Source organism: Siniperca chuatsi, linkage group LG9 (assembly GCF_020085105.1).
Source record: "Siniperca chuatsi isolate FFG_IHB_CAS linkage group LG9, ASM2008510v1, whole genome shotgun sequence".
Lineage (NCBI taxonomy): Eukaryota > Metazoa > Chordata > Actinopteri > Centrarchiformes > Sinipercidae > Siniperca > Siniperca chuatsi.
This window is the reverse complement of record NC_058050.1, coordinates 30,302,491-30,321,744: the sequence shown is the minus strand read 5'-3', so window position 1 is coordinate 30,321,744 and position 19,254 is coordinate 30,302,491. Positions and strand designations below refer to the sequence as shown.

At 40.0% G+C, this 19,254-nt stretch overlaps 1 protein-coding gene across 2 annotated transcripts; it reads right to left on the bottom strand.

Moving 5' to 3' along the window:
• Positions 1 to 10: 10 nt before the first annotated feature.
• On the bottom strand, positions 11 to 17,986 carry rbm42 (RNA binding motif protein 42). Of its 2 annotated transcripts, none has more exons than XM_044206472.1 (12): positions 17,896 to 17,986; positions 17,237 to 17,293; positions 14,648 to 14,783; positions 14,405 to 14,474; positions 13,584 to 13,646; positions 9,736 to 9,890; positions 9,293 to 9,463; positions 7,451 to 7,585; positions 2,459 to 2,576; positions 1,728 to 1,825; positions 570 to 666; positions 11 to 294 (listed from the first exon to the last, which is right to left on the bottom strand). In XM_044206472.1, exons 2-12 carry the CDS (start codon positions 17,290 to 17,292, stop codon positions 182 to 184), a joined length of 1,212 nt encoding a protein of 403 aa, XP_044062407.1. In that variant the 5' UTR covers position 17,293; positions 17,896 to 17,986; the 3' UTR covers positions 11 to 181. The 2 variants fall into 2 exon arrangements, with proteins under 2 accessions (XP_044062407.1, XP_044062406.1); XM_044206471.1 differs by having other exon boundaries at positions 17,586 to 17,955.
• Positions 17,987 to 19,254: the final 1,268 nt, after the last annotated feature.

Sequence of the window (19,254 nt, the reverse complement as noted above, 5' to 3'; positions counted from 1 at the left end):
AGTGTCCATGTCAATGACTTAGAAATTAGGATTTTATTTGAGGAAGAAAAAGAGTTAACACCTATACAATCTCAGTGTATCTCCTGATTGGACAGATCAAAATAGCAGTTATGCTCTCACACACACTACTGTTGTCTGTCCACTGGGGAGCACAACACACACAGTGCCACCTGCATAAACACTATCTGAGGCCCAGTTTCTTCTTCTCTTTGTGTTTCTTGCGAACCACTTCGATGTTGCGGTCCTTCCACATGCTCTTCCTCAGTTTGATGGGACGGCTGCCAACATACTTCCCTGGACAAACACAGAGTGAGAGGGAATCAGGGGTGGGGCGGGGGGGGCGGGGGGTTAAAATAAAAACACTCCGGCATGGTACAATGACTTCTATCACCAGCAGCTCAGCTTTTACGATTTTAATTTTTTTCTTTTTAACACAATTACAGTCATATACGAGATACCCCGGTGAGATGTCAGGAAGGTATGAAATAATAGATACCGCCCAAGTCTACAGTAAATGTTGAAAAAGCAGGCAGGTGAAAGAGGTTTAGCGTGTCTGTAAAGAGACCGACCATTCATCTCTCTCATGGCTCTGACGTAGTCGTTTGGATCCTTGAAGCTGACGAAGCCATAGCCTTTGGTCTTTCCAGTACGTTTGTCTCTCACCACCTGATGACAAAAATTCTTGTGATTTCTTTTGTCCAGCACACACAGCTGTATAACCAGTGAGACAAGACACATTAACACTTGCTTTTAAATGCTCAGTTGACAAAGTCCATTTGCTGAGGAAGACTGTGAGATAGGGTCGAAAGCTCAGCAAAAAGCTATTATGCAGATCTTAAGTTCAGATTTTTTTGTCAAACCTCCATGACATGTATGACAGAAAATGCTCCCCAGATGATGTCATGTTGTCATGACAGATTTCTAGAGCAGTATCCACTGTGCATTGAAAGGGACATTATTAAGCAAATAACAGTTTAATCTATGTTCATGTCTGTTTCTATTACAAAGTTAGAACATTGTTAAACCACTCTTATGTACACATTCTCAAATTAAGCATTACCCAAATACTGTCATCTGCTATCACATGGTTGTAGATATTTTTAGTAAAATTAATTTTGCATCTGGGTTAATCATATTGTGTTTTTGAAGTATTGCCTCCTGTATTACTCACATTTTTATTGATGTACTGTAATGGAATTTACCTGAATGATTATCAATTATTGTCTCAAATTATCAGATACAGAATTCACAGATTAGGCTGGATAACATGGAGACCCAGAAGCAGCAAATGTCATTAATGAGCTATCTGATTAGTAAGAAGTATAACTCAGTACGTAAACATCCTGTATCATACTTCAAGTTTCTAGATGGGTCTGGTTCTGTCCAACTTTCTGCCTCTTAAAAAGGAAGTATTTCCTTGCCACTGTCGCCAACTGCTTGCTCATGGTGGGAATTGTTGGGTCTCTGTAAATAATATTATAAAGAGTAAAGTCTAAACCTGCTCTATAGGACAAGTGCTGTTATGAATTGGTGCTATATAAATAAATATTTATTTATTTATGTGATTATATGTAATATATTTGTGTGACTGGTGAGTAAAATGGAACTGATGACAAAAACTACAAAGACCAAGGTTGTACAGTTTTTTTTAAAGACATTAGTGTCTTACAGTGATTACAGGAGATAAGCAAAACAGAAACAAAAACAAAAACAAAAAACAACCAAACCTTAGCTTTGAGGAAAGACGGGTATCTGCTGAAGGCTCTGGCCAGTATGTCATCATTGACCTCATTACCAAGATCACCGCAGAATATACGGAAATCATCTGCAAGAAGGAGAAAACAGGATTAACACAAACATGATAACACTGTCAAAGAGTCAGACAACATTACCTTTATCCTGCAGCAGGTAATCAATAGAAAAAACATTAAAAATACCCAGGGATATTTGAACACATTTATGTATTTTGTAAATTGTTGTTCTAATTATGTAAACATTCAGCAGCCCTTGTGTTTGGCAATGCTACTTTGAAGGAAGCAGCAGGAGCTGAGCTAAGTGATATTCAACATGTGTGTAGTGAAAGAATTGTGATCAATCATAAATCAACCAAAATGAAAGCATCACTTGTGCATAACCAACCAAAATTAAAACCCTGGAAACTATCCTCTCTCATGTTCTAGTTCAGCATAAACCTCCTCTGCACACATTACACACAATCCGCCAAGTGCTGATGAATGAGTGAGTGACTACAAATTACATTTTTTGACCACAGACCCAGTAGTACAAGAAACCTTGGTAAAAACAACAGAGGACCATGTTTGCTGAAATGTAATTTGTGATTCTTATTCAAGAAGCATATCATAGTTTATGTTACATAATCTTTATCTATATCAGGGGTCTATGGAATTTTTAACTGAAGACTTTTTCACAGTCCTCCAGTCCCTGCAGCAGTTTGTACCTGGATCCCACTCCAACAGACTGGGGTCCTCCCAGCTAGTCCCTGCTGCAGTACGGATACATTTCTTCACCTTCTCCACCTTTGCTTTCTTTTTGTCCTCTGTAGCACTTTCAATAGGCTGGAACGAACAAATGAAAGAATGAAGGAACAAACACAAACACACACAATGTCTTCACCTATACAGTGGTGTGAAAAAGTGTTTGCCCCCTACCTGATTTCTTATTTTTTTTTGCATGTTTGTCACACTTAAATGTTTCAGATCATCAAACCAATTTAAACATTAGTCAAAGATAACACAAGTAAACACAAAATGCAGTTTTTAAATGAAGGTTGTTATTATTAAGGGAAAACTAAATCCGAACCTACATGGCCCTGTGTGAAAAAGTGATTGCCCCCTAAACCTAATAACTGGTTGGGCCACCCTTAGCAGCAACAACTGCAATCAAGCGTTTGCGATAACAATGAGTCTTTTACAGCGCTGTGAAGGAATTTTGGCCCACTCATCTTTGCAGAATTGTTGTAATTCAGCCACATTGGAGGGTTTTCAAGCATGAACTGCCTTTTTAAGGTCATGCCACAGCATCTCAATAGGATTCAGGTCAGATTTGATTCAGGTGTTTTGGATCATTGTCCTGCTGCAGAACCCAAGTTCGCCTTAGCTTGAGGTCACGAATAGATAGCCGGACATTCTCCTTCAGGAGTTTTTGGTAGACAGCAGAATTCATGGTTCCATTTATCACAATAAGTCTTCCAGGTCCTGAAGCAGCAAAACAGCCCCAGACCATCACACTACCACCACCACCATATTTTACTGTTGGTATGATGTTCTTTTTCTGAAATGCGGTGTTACTTTTAAGACAGATGTAATGGGACACACACCTTCCAAAAAGTTACGTTTTTGTCCATAGAGTATTTCCCCAAAAGTCTTGATGATCCCCAAGACTTTTGGGAAAATACTCGACGAGACAAAAGTTGATCTTTTGTTGCTGCTAAGGGTGGCCCAACCAGTTATTAGGTTTAGGGGGCAATCACTTTTTCACACAGGGCCATGTAGGTTTGGATTTTTTTTTCCAAACCTTCATTTAAAAACTGCATTTTGTGTTTACGTGTGTTATCTTTGACTAATATTTAAATTAGTTTGATGATCTGAAACATTTAAGTGTGACAAACATGCAAAAAAAAAAGAGAGAAAGAAATCAGGAAGGGGGCAAACACCTTTTCACACCACTGTATATCCTTAATATATATTTTTGAAGGTGAAAAGTATAATAATATTTTTAGTGTGCTGACAAGAAAAAGTATGGAGTAGTTTTGCGTTATCTTGCAATAAATTTTGCTGTTTCTGATAATGTCTGCTCTGTTGACTTCCTTCAGTAGTATGTTTTATAAAGTCGCCCAAAAAACACATCTCACATTTTGGATTTTTTCACCCACAATTCCGCTTTCACAACAGCAGGTGAGCCATGTGGTACCGAATGACATCTGCACCAACCAGGTGTCTTCACTGTTACTTTACCTGGTCCGCGCTGGTAAAATATCCACCATGTCCATGTAATACCAGAGAATGTCTCACTCTCTGTGTATGTTTCTCTGCAGAGCATATGTGATTGTCAGTATACCTGTATGGGAGGGGTATAGCTAGGGGAGACTGTTCACTAGTTAATCAATTGCAGATGGTGTCAGTCTCTCAGACGGATAAAAAATAAAAACTACCGAAGCTTCGAAGCCCAAAAAATTATGTTACGTACAGCCCTACTTTACATGATGCATTTATTACTCGTTTCCTCCTCTCAAAAAAGCTGCTGTGTTGTGGCTGAATCTATAATGCTATGGATATGGTAGCTGTACTGCAAGTACTCTTCATTGCTCCTTTTAGCTGAGAAAGCGGTATGAGCGGTATCAGATATGACAGATGTCTTAGAAATTCACTTTTTTGTCCACCTGCCACTGTGGCCGGTGGATTACAAAATCTGCCAGCCACTCTTTTTTTTTTTTTTACCAGCCACTTTCTTGTTTTAACCGGTGTTCTGTCGATATGTGCTACCTATTGAGATGTGCTACCTATTGAGATGTGCTGCTCAGCAGTTCTGCGCATGACCCACAATCTCCCTGAAATCTTAAATAGAGATATTATAGTATAGTATTTCAACATGCTCACCATGTTCTTACAGTATACATGGAGTGAGTAGTGGTGTAATATAAAATAATTCTGTAGTGGGAGCATTTGATAGGGGATATTTGTCTGAAATATACTACCTCTGAAATCTTACATAAAGATATTATAAAAGAGTATCAAAATATGCTCCCCATATTCTTTACAGTACACTTACCCTTGTCTGTAATCAAAAAACATAAATAATAACAGCATAATACTGTGAGAGTTATATATTTATGGGATATAGGCTACACAACTGGAAACATAAGGTAGAATTTTTCGTCAGCATAAATCGTCCTAACACCAGCAGTGTGTAACTGCATGCGAAAAATAATAAAACAAGACCTACAACATTCAAGCAATAGGCTATTTTATTTTATACAGTAAATGTTTTAATTCCTAAGGAAAATACTGATATTCTCTCTCTTATTCACTCACACACACAGTAGGTGTAATGTTATTTGTTTTTATGACGCACACACATGCATGCACGCGCATAGTTAAGTTGTGGCTCGTTTCGAAGGTTATGTAGCCACTGTTCCTACGGCGGCAAGTTTACATACATCAGTCAACTATAACTGACCACACGACTAACTATGAATAGTTTCATCATGTTAAGAATATTACGCGGCAGTCAGCCAAACATCTAGTAGTATTAGGCGATACTATGGTAGGTTGTAATTAGCGGCATTACGCAATAACTTGCAGGCGAATGAACACAAGTAGTTTGTGTTTTGAATGATTTAATTTACTTACTTGTGCTGAGCAAATGAAGCTTCATTGGAAAATGAATATGAAAAACACTTAGAAAAGTTGCAGTGCATGCAGAAGAAAAGTAAGAAGTAAGCTCATCTAATAGGCTAGGCTATGTAAACAGATCTACAGGTAAACAAGCTTTAATTTCCTGTGGATTGTGGATGCAGCACAAGCTGACCAAGTTGATTCTTTGCAAATGCATTACAAATAAACAGTCAGAAGAGTGAATCATGAATGAAAGGATGTTTTGCTGCCTTTTCATCTCTATTAGTCAACGTTAGCTAGCTACAGAGTGCCGCTCCGACGCTACTGGCATCTACCCAGCTTTTAAGGTGGAATGATATCTTGCATGTTACTCAATGCATGAGTTGACGGCGTTAATCAATCAATAAACACACCTTAAATGTGAAACCCTGCGATCAGACACCACATTGTTTTTTCTGTGTCTCCTCGATAAAGTGTCCGAATGAAACAAGCAAACGGGGTTGTGGAATGTCACAAATCTCTTTCTTACGCTATTTTCATTCACCTGCCACCGTGGCTGGTAGGTTGAGCAAATTCACCCGCCACTACACAAAATCAATCACAAAGTCAATCAGCCTCGGCAGGAGTCGGAGTCTAGCTCCGCTAGATACAGACTTGCGCCTCAGCCTGCCACTGAGGGTGCCCCCACTCACGTGATGGTCACAACCTGTGGTGGTCTACTACATAATACTGTTTCATAATACAGCTCAGCCTTTCTCTATGGATCGGAGGGATTGCAACACGTATTGCTAGGTAACGCACTTACTTCATACCCACTTGTACTTATTTTGATTAGGTTATTATATACACCTATTATTTATTCTATTAGTACTTCTTCTCCTGTGTGACGTGATAGTGAGCAGCTGAGTTTCCCCTCGGGGATCAATAAAGTATTTCTGATTCTGAAAATATTGTGAGGGAAAGCAAAATTTCTTGCAAGGTAATACAAAAGAATTTCTAAAACACAAACAAAAAGAAAAACCCCTGTGACCTTTCGGGGATCCGTAAAAAGATTGTTTTCATAGAAAAAACACCAATGAGGTTTTCAGTGCATTGACACTGGCATCCTTAGTTATAGTGTATTAAGTGTCCAATTAATTTCCAGTTCAGTAACTAAACAGCTGCAATTGAACAGAAAACATTTGCAGCAGAGAGAAAAGAATTGATGACTGAGGCCTTTGCATTGTCTCAATGTGACAAGTGTGTATGGTTGAAATTTGTGGATTTATCTACCAGGGCTACTTCTGGTGGGTATTTATTTGGTTTGGGTATCAGGTTTCCTGATCTTTTCTGCATCTCAGAAGTTGACACATTTCTATCTTTTCAATTCTTATCAATTCCATATAAAATGATCTTAATACCCTAAATAAATGGTGGATTTTTATGTCATTGCAGTTTCAGTCATTTCTGGGAAATTCAAATTTCCAGCTAATTTGTAAGTGCATTTGAAATGATCAATAATGTAATCAATTGCCTATGACTAAACTTAGTAGGGTCCTTACTGCCCATGTGGAAAATAATAGTTTTCCCACATTTTCACACTGACAATTGATGATACCAAAAAAGTGACGATCTGAGTACACTAGTACACATTATGGCCAAAAGTATGTGGACAAATATTTTCAACAACAGTGTGCTTTCAATCTTGAGGCAACATGTTGTGTTTCCCTTTCCTGTTTCAACGTGACAGTTACCCCACAAAGCAAGGTCCATAAAAAATTTGTTGCACCCGACCTCTACCTCTTTCAACAACTTTGGGCCTTATTGGCTAACCTCACTAATACTCTTATGGCTGACTGGGAGCAGATCCCTGCAGACAGGTTCCAAAATCTGGTGGAAAGGCTTCCCAGAAGAGTGGAGGCTGCAACACACCCATGGTTTTCAAATTACATGTTTCTATATATTACATGGCTGTAATGAATGTTTTTGTCCACATACTTTTGGCCATATAGTGCACTTTGAATCCTTACTAAATCCTTTCTAATGCTTAAGTATAAAAGAAATCATGAGAGCTTCAGAGTTAACAGTAGAAAGCAGACTGCTGCTTTTAAATGTACCTCAGTGTGGGGGGGCTCAGGCTCAGGCATGCTCGGTCCAATGACAGTGGTACTGTCTTCACTCTCCTTCTTGTCCAATAGACCTGCTGCCATCACTGCTGCCTGCTGCTCTGCAACCCGTGCTGCCAGTTCCTCCTGAAAGATCCACATCAGACACACTCAGACAGCCTCATGAACAAGCAACCTGATACCTTCAAATGTGCCCCACCCTGTTTCAGATTTAGTGATACACATTGACCCCCCCCATTACTAATGGTGTGTTCACACAGACAGTGAAGTGAATTTTTGCCTTGTGTTCCTCGCGAGTTTGACCTAGGGGTGGGCGGTATACCGGTTTCGTCACCGCCACCAGTGTCATGTTCTGCCACGACATGGATGTTGCAATGCCGTCATTACCGTGATAAATGTTTTAGCAAAAAAATATATTATTATTAGCATTAAAACTAATGTGCTTTACTGTAGCTAACATAACATGCATGTACATACTCATAAGAACTAGAGTTACATCCAGTAACTACTATTTTCCTTGCTAACGATCTCTGATCCCAGTGAGAGATAAAGACATTCCACCTGGCTGTCTATGATGTTGTGACAGCTTGGGCAGAAGTGTGTGATGGAGGTGGTGCTGCTGCTGACCATCCTGTCCTGAGTGTCGGTGTGGGCAGAGGTGAAGATATTATTTGACAGACACGCTGTCTACTGGAACAGCTCCAACCCCAAGAGTTTTAGTACTCTTAATAATCTTAGTAATCTTTTATTGAACAAGTGTTGTAACTGTCGCAAATTTGGATCGCTGCCGGTATGAATAGTTTTGATATGAGATTTGTAAGCAAGTACTTCGCATTTTCGTGGCGTTTATTCATCAAACCCCCAGTGTGTAAAGGCCTTAACTCGCGCAAGTAAACACAACCCGCAAATATTCACCCTTAATCTGGTTAATTACAGTGGTATAAACCCAAAATAATCTGATTTTGCAATTGCAATAAACAGATCAAAAGGATGCTGAAATAACTACATCAGGATGCCGATTTGTAAAATCTGAATTCATGCTTTGTCAGGTCTGTCCGCAAGACAACAAAAAGCAACTTTTAAAATGTTTTCTGATCGATTAGGGCTATGCTATGCTAACTTGTTTCATAGTAAAGTACAACTGATAGCTGGAATCAAGTAACAGACACATTTTATTATTATTATTTTCACAAGTAAATCAATTTTTTTGTCCGGTCTCTGTATAAATATGAAATAGTATCATTGAGCTCTGAGTGCCCACAGATGGCTACAATTACAACAGTGGAAGTCAGCACTTTAGTGGCTCACTGCTGCAGACAGTTTGAGAAGCAAGTGTGAAGATAAATACACTTTTTAATCCAAAAAGTAAAAAACAACTCTGAGTTGTCCTCCCACCGGTAAACGGCTCCCCACACAACACTCTGAAAAGCCCTGCGATACAAACACATTTTTCGCTCAAGTTTAATATTTTCACGTCCTTCATGTCGCGTCTTTGCATTGACTTACGTATGTAATCGCGGCGCGTGAAAAATTTGCTCCGCTTTCTGTGTGAACACGTGATACTTACCAGAGTTAGCATAAGTCTATTTTTTCCTATAGTCATCTAATATTTTTACCTCTTAAGTACATTAAAAATACACGAAAACATAAAAGTACCCCTGTCTGTTGATGTGGTTATGCTGTCACTAGTGTTCAAACACATGTCCAGCAACACAAGCAAAATATAAAATCACAAGAAGAGACAGGCAAGCACACAACAAGCTCTCAGAACATAATACTTGTAGCAGAGCACCTAGACATTATTTTGTAAGCTATCAATCAAAAGGCAAATACCATTCTGGCTTGTCTCTGAGCTCTAACATCATTTCTTTTATGTCCAACAGGGGCAGGAGGAGCAGAGTACACGGTTGGTGCTGCCTGGATGATTGACGGTGTTGGTTTGACGGGAGGTGGGGCTCCCTGTCTTGTCGTCGGGGTTGACACCATCGAGACCATATCACTGACCTGAGTGAGACACACCAACAGACACAGAGAGACACAAGAGCATAAGACACAAGGTTGGTCACAAGATAACTAATGTGGAAAAAAAATACAAATGGTGTTGAGACAAAAGAAGAAATTAAGTTTACCTCTGTATTATGTATGTTTATAGGAACAGTAAATGCTGACAATATCACATTAAGACATAAACCAATAATGTGCACACAGACTGATGTGTTAAAAAATTTCCCAGGTATAGCGGCTCACCACCACTGTTTGCTTCTTTGAGCTCTGACCTGAGGTGCAGCAGCCATGTGCTGGATGGGCTGAGACGCACCCTGAGGTGTCTGGCCCTGCAGGGAAGGAGGGAGCATCATGGGAGGAGGTGGAGGCGGCCGGGGAAGAGGAGGTGCTATCGGAGGACCACGCATCATCTGCAGCCTCTGACCACCTATCAACACAGTGATAAAATATTAACACATATATGAACCCCATTTTGTGAATGAAGGCAGAGATCAAGCTTTTCCTGTACTGACTCTTGGGCTCTTGAACAACCTTCCACTGAGCATCGTGCCAGCTAACAGTATCTCTACTATTATTTTTTCTTTAAAAAAAAGAAAAAGAAAAAAGTGAGATGGCTTTTTACATAGCTGATAGCGGTGTATACTTTAATTTTTTTCTACAACGTTGTCCAATTGTTTACTGCTCTTTACCTCATGCAGGTGTTTTAATGTTGCTTATGTCTTTTCATTGTCTCACTCTTCATGCACAATTTGTCAAAACGTAGAACATATCAGATATAACCAACAGGTTAACATACAGACTAACATACTGTGTCACTCCAGCTGAACAGGGTCAGTATCAGTAAACAAATTTTTTCCCCCGTTTCATCTTCACATAAAGCAGGATACACAACTTAGAGGTCTTTAATTCCATGTCAATTTAAAGTTATTACTGACCCTGTGTTGAAGCTTGAATACACTTAAAATATTAATAGTGTCAGTGTCTTTTTCTGTGTTCTTTGCTCAGTCTTGTCCTATCAACCTCTTGAAGTCTACAGTGATTTGATTTTGGTCTGTGCTGCAGGGGGATGCACCAACACTGAGAAGGGTCTGGATGTTCACTGTTGTTTATGACAAAATAATTCTTACACTGCCAGAGACTGCTGTACTGACAGTAGAGTAATTTTCAAATAGCCTTTTGTGGTGGCTGTCAAATAGCAGCTTTTTATGCTAATGATATATCTGAAAACAAATACATGCAAACATCTGTTGGGTATTCACAATGTTCATGTAAAAAAAAAAAAAACATTCTAAAACAGCTGGGTAAAATAAAGGTAAAATAACTAAAAACAATAATATTCTTCATACTCTATAAATCAGTCATTTAACATTACCACATAGCCTGTAAACACCATAAACACAATTAAAATATTTATAATTAACAAATTTTTTTATTATTATGTTTTAAATAGCCTACATCAATGTGATAACTACTGAAAAAACTGTCAGTCTACTGTATATGTCCACTATGCCCCAGGGGGCCCTAATCACCATAGCAACCACTGACTCAGCAGTCGCTGGGCAGAAATGGACAAAGAACTGTGATTAGTTAATTAGACTGATCAACTCTGAGTTTAATATCCAGACTAACTCCTCTCATAGAGCCATTTTTAATGTTGGAGATTTTGTCTTCGCCTAGCAGGACATATCACACAGCAGCTTAAGGCAGCTAAACACAGGTTTAACTGATGATGAATACGTGGGTAACAAAGGACATCAAAGTCATCCTGAATGCCAAGAGGAGGGCTTTACTGATGGTAATAGGGAGGAGGTGAGGGCAATCCAGGCTGACCTGAAGGTGAAGATCAGGGAGGCCAAGGAGAAGTACAGGAGGAAGTTGGAGCAGAAACTCCACCAGAACATGAGAGAGGTCTGGAGCGGCATGAAGAGCATCACTGGCTTCAGACCGACTGGCAGCAGAGGAGTTGTAGGCAGCTTGGACAGGGCCAATGAACTTAATCTGTTCTTTAACAGATTCGACACACCAGCTCCTACTCAACCCCCTCTACCTCAGCTGCTGTCAGCCGTCAAGCTCCTCTGAGTACTCTGCTCCCCCCTCCCCCATCTTCCTGGCAGATTCCTACTCCCCCCTCAACTGGCTATGAGGCTAACGGCCCTCTTCACACCGTTGACTCCCTCCCTCCCCCGCCTGTAACCTCTGCTGTGTGCCTGACTGCTGACCAGGTGAGAGGACAGCTGATGAAACTCCACTCAAACAAGGCTGTAGGCCGCGATGGAGTTAGCCCCGGGGTGCTAAAAGCCTGTGCCCCCCGGCTATGTGGAGTCCTTCAACATGTCTTCAATCTGAGCCTGAGTCTTCAAAGGGTCCCTATTCTGTGGAAGACATCTTGCCTCGTTACTGTACCGAAGACGTCCAAGGGGCTCCAAGGACACTGACCTCCCACATAATGAAGACCCTGGAGAGACTGGTGCTGGAACAGCTGCGGCCCATGGTCAGACCCCTCCTGGACCCCTTCAGTTCGCCTACCAGCCCTGGCTGGGAGTTGAGGATGCCATCATCTTCCTGCTGAACCGCATCCACACCCGCCTGGACAAGCCGGCAAGCATGGTGAGGATCATGTTTTTTGACTTCTCCAGTGCTTTCAACACCATCTGGCCAGCCCTGGTGGGTGAGAAGCTGGCAGCAATGTCCTGGATTGTTGACTACCTGAGTGGCAGACCACAGCAAGTGCGTCTGCAGCACTGTGTGTCGGACAGCGTGGTTAGCAACACTGGGGCCCCCCCAAGGGACTGTCCTCTCTCCCTTCTTCTTCACCATCTACACCACAGCGGTGTATCAGCGGTGGTGATGAGACTGAGTACAAGGCTGTGGTGGGGAACTTTGTCTCACTGTGTGAGCAGAACCATCTGCAGCTCAATGCGACAAAGTCTAAGGAGCTGGTTGTAGACCTACGAAGGGCCAAGGCACCAGTGACCCCGGTTTTCATCCAGGGGGTCAGTGTGGACATTGTACAGGATTACAAGTACCTTGGAGTACACATGGACAATAAACTGGACTGGACTAAGAACACTCAAGCTGTTTACAGGAAGGACCAGAGCCACCTCTATTTCCTGAGGAGGCTGAGGTCCTTCAACATCTGCCGGACAATGCTGAGGATGTTTTATGAGTACATTACATTATACATTGTGGGGGTGGAGCTGGACTCTCTGTCGGTGGTGTCAGAGAGGAGGATGCTGGCCAAACTACATGCCATCTTGGACAGTGTCTCCCAACCACTCCATGACGTGCTGGTCAAACAAAGGAGTACCTTCAGCGGAAGACTCATTCCCCCAGAAAGCACCACAGGAAGTCATTCCTGCCTGTGGCCATCAAACTCTTTAACTCCTCCCTCTAAGTGTTAGTCTATATGACCTTAAGTCATTAAACTGGACATTGGACCATTAACATCACTGCAATACTTGACATAATTGTGCAATATTCTGTGTTAATACTGCTGTGCAATATACTCGTTTGAAATAATTTTATACTTACCCACTTGGTACTTAATTTATCTGACCTGTATTATATTGTATTATATTTTTTGCTTAGAATTTCTATTCCTGTGTGCACTGACGTGATAGTGAGCTGCTGTAACAAAAGAGTTTCCCCTCGGGATCAATAAAGTATTTCTGATTCTGATAACAATGCCTTGATACCTGTTATGACATTGCTCAACCATTGTGTTCTCTCTCCTTCTCACTGACACACACTTGCACATACGTTCGTTCATGTACTTTTAGTACACGTGTATGTGCACAAATCACCCATAGTGCTTCAGGTACTCCTGCTATGAATGCTGCTATCACATCCAGCACCTGGCAACCATGCAATGCCCCCTCATATCCACTCAGCAAACACCCAGAATCACGAAACTGATTACTGGGATATGCACCGAGCAGCAGGCACACTAAAAATGTTTTACTTATTATGTTTTACTTGTAATAATAATAATAATAATAATAATAATAACAACAACAGCATGTTAACCTAACCATAACATTTCTGCTGAAACAATTTTAAAGGGGAAATACTGCTAATAAGTGAACAAACCAGTAAACTAGTAGTTTAAAGGTAACCTTACCAGGTCTCTGCAGGATATGGGGGACAAAGGCTGGTCTCAACATGGGAGGACGTACTGGAGGGACTGGGACAGACAAGTCACACAGTGAGTGTAAATGAAACATCTAAAAGGGCACAATATGACAGCAGAATGGGGTCTGGACTGTGAGCCCCATAATGTTTTTTTAAGTTCCTCTGGAACATTGGCTAGTCTACACATACAGTGCATCCAGAACATATTCAGACCCCTTCACTTTTTTCACATTTTGTTATGTTGCAGCCTTATGCTAAAATCATTCGGTCTCTCCAGAGATGGTTGATTGGGTTCAAGTCCGGGCTCAGGCTGGCTCCAATCAAGGTCTAGAAATGTCTCAAAAGATGATCAAGAGAAATGGGAGGTACCTGAGCTAAATTTCAAGTGTCTATACTTGTGTCAAATGTCAATACATAAGCTACAAATTTTTCCCTCTTTGAAAAAAAAAAAAGACAACACATGGAGTACATTCTTTTTAAAAGAAAAATTGATTGATGTGTTGATATATGGATACAAGAGTATTTTGCACAACTATTAGAATGATAATATAACATAAGAAAAAACTATTAGAGAAACTACATGCAAGATCGTTAGACTATAGACTACATATAAGAAAATCTTTTGTACGAGCAGTTTGTTTCCATTCCAGCTTTGTTGATAATATTGTGTATAATACCGAACCATGAGATGACAGTATCATTACACCCCTGACTTTAAATGACTTTGAATGATGATGAAAAGAGTATTTACTACATAGTATATTACTGCCAAACCCTAGTTAGTGTATGTGTGTGAAAGTTTATTTTCACCTGGTCCCACAAAGGCTGGTGGTGGAGGACCAACAAAGCTAGCAGCTCTGGCTTCTAATGTCTGCTGTACCTAAGAGACACAAAGAGCGAGAGAGATAGAAGATGGGGTGAATGGTGCACGCAAAGAATAGAAAAGATTCTCAAGACATTTTCTCCATCAGTAGCACTATTTGGCCATTAAGACAAAAATTTGTCACAGCTGTTAGTACATTACTATCCAGATACTACTAGAATAGTACAAACCTGTCTGTAGGTGTTGGTACCTATAATGGGTCGCACTACTGGAACCACTGGGACAGAAAGAGCTATAGGTACTGCCTCCATAACAGGTGGGCTTCCTGATACTGGTACTGGACCACCAAGAACCTCCTGCTCAAAACTACAGCAAGAGAGGTATAAAGACAGACTGATTGGGCTGTTTTACCCAAGCTGGAGACAACAACTGATTTTTTAAAATGCATATAACTAATAAAACATAAAGAGAAAACAGAGAATGACTGTGCAGATAACAAAATCTGATAATTAATTCCCTTGAACAGAGAATGAACGTGAGGGATTCCACATTGCCTATAGTGGTACAGGCTTAAACATTTGATTCAATTATCAAAATTGTTGGCAATGGATTTTCTGTTCATTGATTAATCAACTTAATTTCAGCACTAATTCTGCGACATCACAAAGTTGTTACTCTTATTAAAGAGTCTGTTCATCCAAATACAGTAAAAAAATTCTCACTTACTGAAAATAGAATCAAGCCAGGTAGTTTTAGGTGCTGGGGGTTTGAGATATTTGTGTCTGAAAGCTGTGCCCTCACCCCAATACAATGGAAATGGAATTTGTTCTGTTCAAACCACTAATAAATTACATTTGAAAAGTTCTGCAGCAACTGCTATCTGTTCATCTATGTTTATAACAATATAGAAGAAAAACAATGTCTCTGTTGGTTGGCATAACATAAACCACAGACCTGTGTGAATAGTTATTATATAAACTGTTTTTTTTTGTTTTTAAAAAAGGCACACTATCTACATTTCTACGCATACTCTAGATTATACAACAGTTGAAAATAAAACATTTAATGTGTTTTGGTCTTGTTTACTACTTAATGGTAATTTTGTTTCTGAGTGGCAGCTGCAACATTGTATTATAATATAACACATTTTGTTATGTTATGATTTTTTGTTTGTTTGTGCTGATTGTAAGGGCTAGTGCAGATTACAAGACTTTTGCCACAATTTTCCTGTCTCAGACAAATTTCTTTGAGACTAAAACCCTCAAATTGGCACAGAATCCACATGTCTGTCAGGACAGGTCCTCTATTTCAAGCAGTTCAGACGTGTCTTCACCTCATGTGAGCTGTCCCAGATGTTACCACAGATTTCAAACATCCTTGATTTTCTTGTAGCAAAAAATTGGATGTGCTTGTAGTTGGGGCATCTTAAAAATTAGTCTGAGACAAGAAAAGAGCAGTATCCAATGAGAGCGCATGGGAAACAGGAGGTGGGGCAGGGAGGGAGAGAGGCAGCCGACACACACATAATTATATTATTAATGTAATAACAGTCATGAAACAAACTTCTTGGGGAATGAAAAGGAGATGGTGTGACATAATAAGACACTTCAAGCAAAATATTCACAAACCATCCCAACCGGTGGATATACAGTGGTGTGAAAAAGTGTTTGCCCCCTTCCTGATTTCTTATTTTTTTGTCACTTAAATGTTTCAGATCATCAAACAAATTTAAATATTAGTCAAAGATAACACAAGTAAACACAAAATGCAGTTATTAAATGAAGGTTGTTATTAATAAGGGAAAACAAAATCCAAACCTACATGGCCCTGTGTGAAATTGTGATTGACCCCTAAACCTAATAACTGGTTGGGCCACCCTTTGCAGCAACAACTGCAATCGATCATTTGCGATAACTTGCAATGAGTCTTTTACAGCGCTGTGGAGGAATTTTGGCCAACTCATTTTTGCAGAATTGTTGTAATTCAGTCATACTGGAGGGTTTTCGAGCATGAACTGCCTTTTTAAGGTCATGCCACAGCATCTCAATAGGATTCAGGTCAGAACTTTGACTAGGTCACTCCAAAGTCTTCATTTTGTTCTTCTTCAGGCTTCAGGAATATGATTTTTTTTCTCTAATTCCCTAATTCTTTTTAAGAAGTGTTTTATAGCTTATTTTTTATTAGTTTAGTTATTTTAGTAAACTATGTTGCCCTCAATAGATAATTGTGTAGTGCACTCACTTTATTTTTGATGTTAGTTATAGTCTTGTAGAAAGTTAATTCACATTTCATTTCTCAACAACAACCTTCCTTGTGGCTTGTGTATATCCACTCTGTGCTATCTGTACTCCTGCTCTTTCCTTTGATACATAAACCACATATGTCTGGGGGAAAGGGGTATCACATTTACACCTAAAAACTGCCTCCCAGTGACCTCTCACATGATTTTCTTGTAATGACAATTTAATCCAGTCTTGGATTTCTCCAAATGGAATAATCTACACCTGGTCCGAGAACAGTTGTGTAGTTTGTGCACCCTAAAGTGAACATGGCAACAGTCTGGGGGGAAAAAATGTCTTGAGGTGTGAGCAGCAGAGCAACTTGTTGTCTGCATGTGGCTTAATGGCTTATGATAATAGTTGCCTATTTTTCCAAAATACTGTACCTAAGAGCCCGTAGGTAGGCCCACCTGATTTTCTCTATGCTCAAAAGTATAATTTCTGGCTACACTACTGTTGGTAGGTACCACTTAGGATAAGTTAGAAACTTAGTTTTTTTGCGATTTTTATGAATCGACCCTTTAAAACAGTTGTACTCACAGAGCCATCTCAGCCTCCATCTCTTTCAGGCGCTCCTCTCCTGATTTGAGCGCCATGCTATAAAACAAACACACTGATCAAAGGCCAGTCAAACATGTCTCAATCTAGCTAAGTTAAAGAACAATGTAACAACTGAATACATGGACACACGAGATCAAATAACTTAATTGCAAAAGGCCCCAATGTTGTCCTTCAGCCTAAAAAAAGTACACACTACATTATATCTTTTAACTTCTTTAAGTGATGATTTAGATAGAAAAATAACATTACGAGTAGTTTGCACTGGGACGTTTCTTAATCTAACGTTTAGCATGACCACAACAGGAACGTTATCAATGACTGCACTTACCTTAATCTATAATTTCGACGTTTTCGATATGAATCGTTACCTCTTGCTGACTAAGTTAACATAACACGCTAAGTTAGGCTTTTTAACTAAGTGCTAAATATCGTTAGCTAGTACATCAGAAGCTAGCTAAGCAATTAACCTAGCTCTACTGTTATCAACCAGCTAACCACTAACGTTAACGCTGTGAAATTCGCTTACTGCTACGCTACTACGCTACTGCTAGTTAACCTAGTTACCTACTACGAATAAACATTTATAAATTGTAAATAAGTATTAACTAGCTACTGTATGAACTGTTGGCATAAGTTACTTCTTTGATGATGCGTTCTTCTTCTAGCATGCAGGTTGTACTATTAGTAGTAGCATTATTAGCGGTTCCGTCCTCTTCTTCTTTGCTGGCAGTTAGCATTTCTGCCATCTACTGGACTGGAGTGTGGAGCAGTAGATCGTCAATAAAAAGACTAAATTCTCGTTGCTAAAACTGTTTCTTTGAAGTAGTTCATCAAATTTATATTTTTTTTTCTATGATGCCTTTGTGAGAATTAATAATTTAAATGAAGGTTGCTTGCCTATTATATTAATACCATGTTGAAACTTTTGTACGCACATACACACACACAGGGCATGAGGCTTAACAATTCAAAGTGCTGTCCTGCAGACTTGCTGACTGCAGGGAAAAGCTGATTGGCTGTTGCAAACAGGCTTTAGACTTTAGCAACTTACAAACAGAGATAGTGTAGGATTCCTCCACTAGGGCGCTGTCTCCACACAAAGGGTGGAATCATGTGCCAAGAGGCTGGGACCAGCCTGTGCACCACCGAAGGGAGAGCTAAGTCTAAACCACAGCTCCTCCCCACCTCTGGAGAAACCTATCAGATAGTTGTACATTCTTATTTAAAACTCTGTGTAATGTTAAGAATAGCATTCTTTTTTAGGATGATGGCTACAGATTAACAGCTTGCTGACTGTGGTTTTCTGAATAGAAAAGATCCTTGTACAAGATGCTTTTGATCCTCCAATGCTTTAATAAATGCCAAATTAAGGAATAGCTTCTCTCCATACTTTTCTTTTACAAATAAACAAACGCGCTGACACCTTCCAAATAAGATGTTAAATTTGGCATGCTTCTGTGTCTAAAATAGTCTTCTCAGCTCCTTATCATAAACACAGCAGTCCAGTGGCACATGTTGAACAGATTCTGGCTCATTACAGTGTGAGCATAATCCAGTATAACACCTTTCAGTATAACACAATATAGGTCAACAGCACCACAAACCGCTTGATCATCAGGTTGAATCAAGAGCTGCTGGCCTCCAGAGGGTTTCTGTCTTTGCTGCCAGCCTCCTGAGTTACTCTACACGTCTGGTCATCCTGGACCTGTCGGTCCAGCTTCATGGTCGCCCTCAAGACCTGCGCTGCTCTTCTGTCCAGCCCTCGGGCCTTCCGCCTGAGGTCTTCTGCCCCGCACCTGTCCAGCCTTCCTTTCTTCTGATCCCTGGTCACTTGTCCCTGTTCTTTAATTAAATGACTAAACTGCACCTGCTCAGCATTTGGGTCCAAACTCTAGTGTATCCTGCTTGACTACAGGACAAATACTTTAAGTATTAACTACTAAACGTTTTCCTCTTCCTCTTCCTTTTGTTCCATTTTTATTATTTTTGTTTCTTAA